Raw genomic sequence first — 11,865 nt, forward strand, 5'->3', positions numbered from 1 at the left:
ATACACCCCAGCACATCACTGCCCATATAATACACCACAGCACATCACTGCCCATATAATACACCACAGCACATCACTGCCCATATAATACACCACAGCACATCACTGCCCATATAATACACCGCAGCACATCACTGCCCATATAATACACCGCAGCACATCACTGCCCATATAATACACCGCAGCACATCACTGCCCATATAATACACCACAGCACATCACTACCCATATAATACACCGCAGCACATCACTACCCATATAATACACCACAGCACATCACTACCCATATAATACACCACAGCACATCACTACCCATATAATACACCCCAGCACATCACTACCCATATAATACACCACAGCACATCACTACCCATATAATACACCACAGCACATCACTGCCCATATAATACACCCCAGCACATCACTACCCATATAATACACCGCAGCACATCACTACCCATATAATACACCACAGCACATCACTACCCATATAATACACCGCAGCACATCACTACCCATATAATACAGCACATCACTGCCCATATAACACACCACAGCACATCACTGCCCATATAATACACCGCAGCACATCACTGCCCATATAATACACCGCAGCACATCACTCTCCAATATAACTACTATAATACTGCTCCTATGTACAAGAATATAACTACTATAATACTGCTCCTATATACAAGAATATAACTACTATAATACTGCCCCTATATACAAGAATATAACTACTATAATACTGCTCCTATGTACAAGAATATAACTACTATAATACTGCTCCTATATACAAGAATATAACTACTATAATACTGCCCCCTATATACAAGAATATAACTACTATAATACTGCTCCTATGTACAAGAATATAACTACTATAATACTGCCCCCTATATACAAGAATATAACTACTATAATACTGCCCCCTATATACAAGAATATAACTACTATAATACTGCCCCCTATATACAAGAATATAACTACTATAATACTGCTCCTATGTACAAGAATATAACTACTATAATACTGACCCCTATGTACAAGAATATAACTACTATAATACTGCCCCCTATGTACAAGAATATAACTACTATAATACTGCCCCCTATATACAAGAATATAACTACTATAATACTGCCCCCTATGTACAAGAATATAACTACTATAATACTGCTCCTATATACAAGAATATAACTACTATAATACTGCCCCTATGTCCAAGAATATAACTACTATAATACTGTCCCCTATATACAAGAATATAACTACTATAATACTGTCCCCTATATACAAGAATATAACTACTATAATACTGCCCCTATATACAAGAATATAACTACTATAATACTGCCCCTATATACAAGAATATAACTACTATAATACTGCCCCTATGTACAAGAATATAACTACTATAATACTGCCCCTATATACAGGAATATAACTACTATAATACTGCTCCTATGTACAAGAATATAACTACTATAATACTGCCCCCTATATACAAGAATATAACTACTATAATACTGCCTCTATATACAAGAATATAACTACTATAATACTGCCCCCTATATACAAGAATATAACTACTATAATACTGCCCCTATATACAAGAATATAACTACTATAATACTGCCCCCTATATACAAGAATATAACTACTATAATACTGCCCCCTATATACAAGAATATAACTACTATAATACTGCCCCCTATATACAAGAATATAACTACTATAATACTGCCTCCTATATACAAGAATATAACTACTATAATACTGCCTCTATATACAAGAATATAACTACTATAATACTGCCCCTATATACAAGAATATAACTACTATAATACTGCCCCTATATACAAGAATATAACTACTATAATACTGCCCCCTATATACAAGAATATAACTACTATAATACTGCCCCTATATACAAGAATATAACTACTATAATACTGCCCCTATGTACAAGAATATAACTACTATAATACTGCCCCTATATACAAGAATATAACTACTATAATACTGCCCCTATATACAAGAATATAACTACTATAATACTGGCCCCTATGTACAAGAATATAACTATAATACTGCCCCCTATGTACAAGAATATAACTACTATAATACTGCCCCCTATATACAAGAATATAACTACTATAATACTGCCCCTATATACAAGAATATAACTACTATAATACTGCCCCTATGTACAAGAATATAACTACTATAATACTGCTACTATATACAAGAATATAACTACTATAATACTGCCCCCTATATACAAGAATATAACTACTATAATACTGCCCCTATGTACAAGAATATAACTACTATAATACTGCTACTATATACAAGAATATAACTACTATAATACTGCCCCCTATATACAAGAATATAACTACTATAATACTGCCCCCTATATACAAGAATATAACTACTATAATACTGCCCCCTATATACAAGAATATAACTACTATAATACTGCCCCTATGTACAAGAATATAACTACTATAATACTGCTACTATATACAAGAATATAACTACTATAATACTGCTACTATATACAAGAATATAACTACTATAATACTGCCCCTATATACAAGAATATAACTACTATAATACTGCCCCTATATACAAGAATATAACTACTATAATACTGCCCCCTATATACAAGAATATAACTACTATAATACTGCCCCTATATACAAGAATATAACTACTATAATACTGCCCCTATATACAAGAATATAACTACTATAATACTGCCCCTATATACAAGAATATAACTACTATAATACTGCCCCCTATGTACAAGAATATAACTACTATAATACTGCCCCCTATGTACAAGAATATAACTACTATAATACTGCCCCTATGTACAAGAATATAACTACTATAATACTACCCCTATATACAAGAATATAACTACTATAATACTGCCCCCATATACAAGAATATAACTACTATAATACTGCCCCTATATACAATAATATAACTACTATAATACTGCCCCCTATATACAAGAATATAATTACTATAATACTGCCCCTATATACAAGAATATAATTACTATAATACTGCCCCTATATACAAGAATATAACTACTATAATACTGCCCCCTATATACAAGAATATAACTACTATAATACTGCCCCCTATATACAAGAATATAATTACTATAATACTGCCCCTATATACAAGAATATAACTACTATAATACTGCCTCTATATACAAGAATATAACTACTATAATACTGCCCCTATATACAGGAATATAACTACTATAATCCTGCCCCTATATACAAGAATATAACTACTATAATACTGCCCCTATATACAAGAATATAACTACTATAATACTGCCCCTATGTACAAGAATATAACTACTATAATACTGCCCCTATATACAAGAATATAACTACTATAATACTGCCCCTATATACAAGAATATAACTACTATAATACTGCCCCTATATACAAGAATATAACTACTATAATACTACCCCTATATACAAGAATATAACTACTATAATACTGCCTCTATGTACAAGAATATAACTACTATAATACTGCCCCTATATACAAGAATATAACTACTATAATACTGCCCCTATATACAAGAATATAACTACTATAATACTGCCCCTATATACAAGAATATAACTACTATAATACTGCCCCTATGTACAAGAATATAACTACTATAATACTGCCCCTATATACAAGAATATAACTACTATAATACTGCCCCTATATACAAGAATATAACTGCTATAATACTGCCCCTATATACAAGAATATAACTACTATAATACTGCTCCTATGTACAAGAATATAACTACTATAATACTGCCCCTATATACAAGAATATAACTACTATAATACTGCCCCTATATACAAGAATATAACTACTATAATACTGCCCCTATATACAAGAATATAACTACTATAATACTGCCCCTATGTACAAGAATATAACTACTATAATACTGCCCCTATATACAAGAATATAACTACTATAATACTGCCCCTATATACAAGAATATAACTGCTATAATACTGCCCCTATATACAAGAATATAACTACTATAATACTGCTCCTATGTACAAGAATATAACTACTATAATACTACCCCTATATACAAGAATATAACTACTATAATACTGCCTCTATGTACAAGAATATAACTACTATAATACTGCCCCTATATACAAGAATATAACTACTATAATACTGCCCCTATATACAAGAATATAACTACTATAATACTGCCCCTATGTACAAGAATATAACTACTATAATACTGCCCCTATATACAAGAATATAACTACTATAATACTGCCCCTATATACAAGAATATAACTGCTATAATACTGCCCCTATATACAAGAATATAACTGCTATAATACTGCCCCTATATACAAGAATATAACTACTATAATACTGCCCCTATATACAAGAATATAACTACTATAATACTACCCCTATATACAAGAATATAACTACTATAATACTGCCTCTATGTACAAGAATATAACTACTATAATACTGCCCCTATATACAAGAATATAACTACTATAATACTGCCCCTATATACAAGAATATAACTACTATAATACTGCCCCTATATACAAGAATATAACTACTATAATACTGCCCCTATGTACAAGAATATAACTACTATAATACTGCCCCTATATACAAGAATATAACTGCTATAATACTGCCCCTATATACAAGAATATAACTACTATAATACTGCTCCTATGTACAAGAATATAACTACTATAATACTGCCTCTATGTACAAGAATATAACTACTATAATACTGCCCCTCTGGCCGCTCGTTGTCTCCGGTGACAGGCGGTGTCTAGCGCAGTGTATGGTGACGCTCCGGTCACACAATGCCTCGCTGCTGTTGGTGATTGCGGTGTCAGGAGATCACAGTTGGGGACAATAATGAGATGTGAGAAGCTTCAGCTGGAAAGTGAGGACAATTCATGATAACAGGCACAGTATGGGGGGGGGGGGGGGCAATGCTCTGCAGAATGTGGCTATGTATCAGGCGGTCTCTGCTGTATCTGGTGCGTGTTGTGCAGCACATACGTTTTATATAACAGTTGGGTATAATTAATGGTGAGGACACCAAGAGTGTGCCAGAGTCCAGTAGGGGCAGGGGCCGGGGAGCGGGGCAGGGGCCGGGGTGCGGGGCAGGGGCCGGGGTGCGGGGCAGGGCAGGGGCTGGGGTCAGGGCAGGGGCCGGGGAGCGGTTCAGGGGCTGGGGTCAGGGCAGGGGTCGGGGAGCGGTGCAGGGGCTGGGGTCAGGGCAGGGGTCAGGGAGCGGTGCAGGGGCTGGGGTCAGGGCAGGGGTCAGGGAGCGGTGCAGGGGCTGGGGTCAGGGCAGGGGTCAGGGAGCGGTGCAGGGGCTGGGGTCAGGGCAGGGGTCAGGGAGCGGTTCAGGGCAGGGGCCGGGGTCAGGGCAGGGGTCGGGGAGCGGGGCAGGGGCCGGGGAGCGGGGCAGGGGCCGGGGAGCGGGGCAGGGGTCGGGGAGCGGGGCAGGGGCCGGGGAGCGGGGCAGGGGCCGGGGAGCGGGGCAGGGGCCGGGGAGCGGGGCAGGGGCCGGGGAGCGGGGCAGGGCAGGGGCTGGGGTCAGGGCAGGGGCCGGGGAGCGGTTCAGGGGCTGGGGTCAGGGAGCGGTGCAGGGGCTGGGGTCAGGGCAGGGGTCAGGGAGCGGTGCAGGGGCTGGGGTCAGGGCAGGGGTCGGGGAGCGGTTCAGGGCAGGGGCCGGGGTCAGGGCAGGGGTCGGGGAGCGGTGCAGGGGCCGGGGAGCGGGGCAGGGGCCGGGGAGCGGGGCAGGGCAGGGGCTGGGGTCAGGGCAGGGGTCGGGGAGCGGTGCAGGGGCTGGGGTCAGGGCAGGGGTCGGGGAGCAGTGCAGGGGCTGGGGTCAGGGCAGGGGTCAGGGAGCGGTTCAGGGCAGGGGCCGGGGTCAGGGCAGGGGTCGGGGAGCGGTTCAGGGGCTGGGGTCAGGGCAGGGGTCAGGGCAGGGGTCGGGGAGCGGTTCAGGGCAGGGGCCGGGGTCAGGGCAGGGGTCGGGGAGCGGTGCAGGGGTTGGGGTCAGGGCAGGGGCCGGGGAGCGGTTCAGGGGCTGGGGTCAGGGCAGGGGTCAGGGCAGGGGTCGGGGAGCGGTTCAGGGCAGGGGCCGGGGTCAGGGCAGGGGCCGGGGTCAGGGCAGGGGCCGGGGTCAGGGCAGGGGCCGGGGAGCGGTTCAGGGGCTGGGGTCAGGGCCTGGGTCAGGGCAGGGGTCGGGGAGCGGTTCAGGGCAGGGGCCGGGGTCAGGGCAGGGGCCGGGGTCAGGGCAGGGGTCAGGGAGCGGTTCAGGGCAGGGGCCGGGGTCAGGGCAGGGGTCAAGTTATATAATCAGTTATAAAAAAAAAAAAAACAAAGTATCAAAACATTTTATTTTTTCAATTTTTGGACAAGTAAAAAAAACTCGCCACAGAGGACAGCCGGGCACAGGCGGATCCCAGCCGCAGAGGACAGCCGGGCACAGGCGGATCCCAGCCGCAGAGGACAGCCGGGCACAGGCGGATCCCAGCCGCAGAGGACAGCCGGGCACAGGCGGATCCCAGCCGCAGAGGACAGCCGGGCACAGGCGGATCCCAGCCGCAGAGGACAGCCGGGCACAGGCGGATCCCAGCCGCAGAGGACAGCCGGGCACAGGCGGATCCCAGCCGCAGAGGACAGCCGGGCACAGGCGGATCCCAGCCGCAGAGGACAGCCGGGCACAGGCGGATCCCAGCCGCAGAGGACAGCCGGGCACAGGCGGATCCCAGCCGCAGAGGACAGCCGGGCACAGGCGGATCCCAGCCGCAGAGGACAGCCGGGCACAGGCGGATCCCAGCCGCAGAGGACAGCCGGGCACAGGCGGATCCCAGCCGCAGAGGACAGCCGGGCACAGGCGGATCCCAGCCGCAGAAGACAGCCGGGCACAGGCGGATCCCAGCCGCAGAAGACAGCCGGGCACAGGCGGATCCCAGCCGCATTAGACAGCCGGGCACAGGCGGATCCCAGCCGCATTAGACAGCCGGGCACAGGCGGATCCCAGCCGCAGAGGACAGCCGGGCACAGGCGGATCCCAGCCGCAGAGGACAGCCGGGCACAGGCGGATCCCAGCCGCAGAGGACAGCCGGGCACAGGCGGATCCCAGCCGCAGAGGACAGCCGGGCACAGGCGGATCCCAGCCGCAGAGGACAGCCGGGCACAGGCGGATCCCAGCCGCAGAGGACAGCCGGGCACAGGCGGATCCCAGCCGCAGAGGACAGCCGGGCACAGGCGGATCCCAGCCGCAGAGGACAGCCGGGCACAGGCGGATCCCATCATTACAAGAGTAGGAGCTTTCAGCAGCTGCAGCCGCCTCCTGACACTGAGCGCTGGGTACAACGTGACCGGAGACACAGGACCCAGATACACTACATGGCGACCCCCACCAGCGGCACTCGTGGTCAGCACACCGGTCCGGTACGGTCAGGCACTCATAGTCAGTACACCGGCACAGTCAGGCACTCATAGTCAGCACACCGGCACAGTCAGTCACTCATGGTCCGCACACCGGCCCAGTCAGTCACTCATGGTCAGCACACCGGCCCAGTCAGTCACTCATGGTCAGCACACCGGCACAGTCAGTCACTCATGGTCAGCACACCGGCACAGTCAGTCACTCATGGTCAGCACACCGGCACAGTCAGTCACTCATGGTCAGCACACCGGCACAGTCAGTCACTCATGGTCAGCACACCGGCACAGTCAGTCACTCATGGTCAGTACACCGGCACAGTCAGTCACTCATGGTCAGCACAGCGGCACAGTCAGGCACTCATGGTCAGCACAGCGGTACAGTCAGGCACTCATGGTCAGCACAGCGGTACAGTCAGGCACTCATGGTCAGCACAGCGGTACAGTCAGGCACTCATGGTCAGCACACCGGTACAGTCAGGCACTCATGGTCAGCACACCGGCACAGTCAGGCACTCATGGTCAGCACACCGGCACAGTCAGGCACTCATGGTCAGTACACCGGCACAGTCAGGCACTCATGGTCAGTACACCGGCACAGTCAGGCACTCATGGTCAGTACACCGGCACAGTCAGGCACTCATGGTCAGTACACCGGCACAGTCAGGCACTCATGGTCAGCACACCGGTACAGTCAGGCACTCATGGTCAGCACACCGGTACAGTCAGTCACTCATGGTCAGCACACCGGTACAGTCAGTCACTCATGGTCAGCACACCGGCACAGTCAGTAACTCATGGTCAGCACACCGGCACAGTCAGGCACTCATGGTCAGCACACCGGCACAGTCAGTCACTCATGGTCAGTACACCGGCACGGTCAGTCACTCATGGTCAGTACACCGGCACGGTCAGGCACTCATGGTCAGTACACCGGTACAGTCAGTCACTCATGGTCAGTACACCGGCACAGTCAGTCACTCATGGTCAGCACACCGGTACAGTCAGTCACTCATGGTCAGCACACCGGTACAGTCAGGCACTCATGGTCAGCACACCGGCACAGTCAGGCACTCATGGTCAGCACACCGGCACAGTCAGGCACTCATGGTCAGTACACCGGCACAGTCAGTCACTCATGGTCAGTACACCGGTACAGTCAGTCACTCATGGTCAGCACACCGGTACAGTCAGGCACTCATGGTCAGCACACCGGTACAGTCAGGCACTCATGGTCAGCACACCGGTACAGTCAGGCACTCATGGTCAGCACACCGGCACAGTCAGGCACTCATGGTCAGTACACCGGTACAGTCAGGCACTCATGGTCAGCACACCGGTACAGTCAGGCACTCATGGTCAGCACACCGGTACAGTCAGGCACTCATGGTCAGCACACCGGCACAGTCAATCACGCATGGTCAGTACACCAGTCCGGTCAGGCACTCATGGTCAGCACACCGGCACAGTCAGTCACTCATGGTCAGCACACCGGTACAGTCAGTCACTCATGGTCAGCACACCGGTCCGGTCAGTCACGCATAGTCAGCACACCGGCACAGTCAGGCACTCATGGTCAGCACACCGGTACAGTCAGTCACTCATGGTCAGCACAGCGGCACAGTCAGTCACTCATGGTCAGTACACCGGTACAGTCAGGCACTCATGGTCAGCACACCGGTACAGTCAGGCACTCATGGTCAGCACACCGGTACAGTCAGGCACGCATGGTCAGCACACCGGTACAGTCAGGCACTCATGGTCAGCACACCGGTACAGTCAGGCACTCATGGTCAGTACACCGGTACAGTCAGGCACTCATGGTCAGTACACCGGTACAGTCAGGCACTCATGGTCAGCACACCGGTACAGTCAGGCACTCATGGTCAGTACACCGGTACAGTCAGGCACTCATGGTCAGCACACCGGCACAGTCAGGCACTCATGGTCAGCACACCGGCACAGTCAGGCACTCATGGTCAGCACACCGGCACAGTCAGGCACTCATGGTCAGCACACCGGTACAGTCAGGCACTCATGGTCAGTACACCGGTACAGTCAGTCACTCATGGTCAGCACACCGGTACAGTCAGGCACTCATAGTCAGCACACCGGCACAGTCAGGCACTCATGGTCAGTACACCGGTACAGTCAGGCACTCATGGTCAGCACACCGGCACAGTCAGGCACTCATGGTCAGTACACCGGTACAGTCAGGCACTCATGGTCAGTACACCGGTACAGTCAGGCACTCATGGTCAGCACACCGGTACAGTCAGGCACTCATGGTCAGCACACCGGTACAGTCAGGCACTCATGGTCAGCACACCGGTACAGTCAGGCACTCATGGTCAGCACACCGGCACAGTCAGGCACTCATGGTCAGTACACCGGTACAGTCAGGCACTCATGGTCAGCACACCGGTACAGTCAGGCACTCATGGTCAGCACACCGGTACAGTCAGGCACTCATGGTCAGCACACCGGTACAGTCAGTCACTCATGGTCAGCACAGCGGTCCGGTCAGGCACGCATAGTCAGCACACCGGTACAGTCAGGCACTCATGGTCAGCACACCGGTACAGTCAGGCACTCATGGTCAGCACACCGGTACAGTCAGGCACTCATGGTCAGCACACCGGTACAGTCAGTCACGCATGGTCAGTACACCGGCACAGTCAGGCACTCATGGTCAGTACACCGGTACAGTCAGGCACTCATGGTCAGTACACCGGTACAGTCAGTCACTCATGGTCAGCACACCGGCACAGTCAGGCACTCATGGTCAGTACACCGGCACAGTCAGTCACTCATGGTCAGCACACCGGCACAGTCAGGCACTCATGGTCAGTACACCGGCACAGTCAGGCACTCATGGTCAGTACACCGGCACAGTCAGGCACTCATGGTCAGCACACCGGTACAGTCAGTCACGCATGGTCAGTACACCGGTCCGGTCAGGCACGGCCCCTATGACAACACTGCCGGGCGCCTCACCTCCAGGAGCTGCACGTAGCTGGCCGGGAACCATCCTCGCCGCCCGTCCTTCTCGCCCTCCCACCAGCCTCCGTCCAGCACCTGCAGCACGGCGATCACCTCTCCAGCCTCGAACCTCAGCCCCTGCTGGTGCTGCTCCCCGGAGAAGGCGTACAGCGTCCGGCACAGCGCGGCAGACATGTCCGGAGCCGGCGCTAACCCTGCATGACGGCGGCTCCGTGCTCAGCGTGCAGCAGCCAGCACAGGACTGACAGCAGCGGCGAAGCGGCGGCACAGCCGGAGTGCAGACCCCGCCCCGGAGCGGAGAGCAGCCAATGCGTGCAGAGCCCGGAGTGCAGACCCCGCCCCGGAGCGGAGAGCAGCCAATGCGTGCAGAGCGCAGGAAACCAGACCCCGCCCCGGAGCGGAGTGCAGCCAATGCGTGCAGAGCGCAGGAAACCAGACCCCGCCCCGGAGCGAAGAGCAGCCAATGCGTGCAGATCCCGGAGTGCAGACCCCGCCCCGGAGCGGAGAGCAGCCAATGCATGCAGAGCCCGGAGTGCAGACCCCGCCCCGGAGCGGAGAGCAGCCAATGCGTGCAGAGCCCGGAGTGCAGACCCCGCCCCGGAGCGGAGACAGCCAATGCGTGCAGATCCCGGAGTGCAGACCCCACCCAGGAGCGGAGAGCAGCCAATGCGTGCAGAGCGCAGGAAACCAGACCCCGCCCCGGAGCGAAGAGCAGCCAATGCGTGCAGATCCCGGAGTGCAGACCCCGCCCCGGAGCGGAGAGCAGCCACTGCGTGCAGAGCGCAGGAAACCAGACCCCGCCCCGGAGCGAAGAGCAGCCAATGCGTGCAGATCCCGGAGTGCAGACCCCGCCCCGGAGCGGAGAGCAGCCACTGCGTGCAGAGCGCAGGAAACCAGACCCCGCCCTGGAGCGGAGAGCAGCCAATGCGTGCAGAGCGCAAGAAACCAGACCCCGCCCCGGAGCGGAGAGCAGCCAATGCGTGCAGAGCCCGGAGTGCAGACCCCGCCCAGGAGCGGAGAGCAGCCAATGCGTGCAGAGCCCGGAGTGCAGACCCCGCCCAGGAGCGGAGACAGCCAATGCGTGCAGAGCACAGGAAACCAGACCCCGCCCAGGAGCGGAGAGCAGCCAATGCGTGCATAGCACAGGAGTGCAGACCCCGCCCAGGAGCGGAGAGCAGCCAATGCGTGCATAGCACAGGAGTGCAGACCCCGCCCCGGAGCGGAGACAGCCAATGCATGCAGAGCGCAGGAAACTAGACCCCGCCCAGGAGCGGAGAGCAGCCAATGCGTGCAGAGCGCAGGAAACCAGACCCCGCCCTGGAGCGGAGAGCAGCCAATGC

The 11,865-nt window shown here is 51.2% G+C and overlaps 1 protein-coding gene across 1 annotated transcript in view; it reads right to left on the minus strand.

The window, feature by feature from the left end:
• Positions 1-10,772, minus strand: part of GAS7 (growth arrest specific 7) — a 156,914-nt gene extending 146,142 nt beyond the window's left edge. Inside the window, 1 exon segment of the mRNA XM_075351487.1 lies at positions 10,520-10,772. Within this exon segment, the coding sequence (XP_075207602.1) occupies positions 10,520-10,699 (180 nt within the window). The 5' untranslated portion in view covers positions 10,700-10,772.
• Between the last annotated feature and the right edge of the window lie 1,093 nt (positions 10,773-11,865).

Source organism: Anomaloglossus baeobatrachus, chromosome 5 (assembly GCF_048569485.1).
Source record: "Anomaloglossus baeobatrachus isolate aAnoBae1 chromosome 5, aAnoBae1.hap1, whole genome shotgun sequence".
Taxonomy (NCBI): Eukaryota; Metazoa; Chordata; class Amphibia; order Anura; family Aromobatidae; genus Anomaloglossus; species Anomaloglossus baeobatrachus.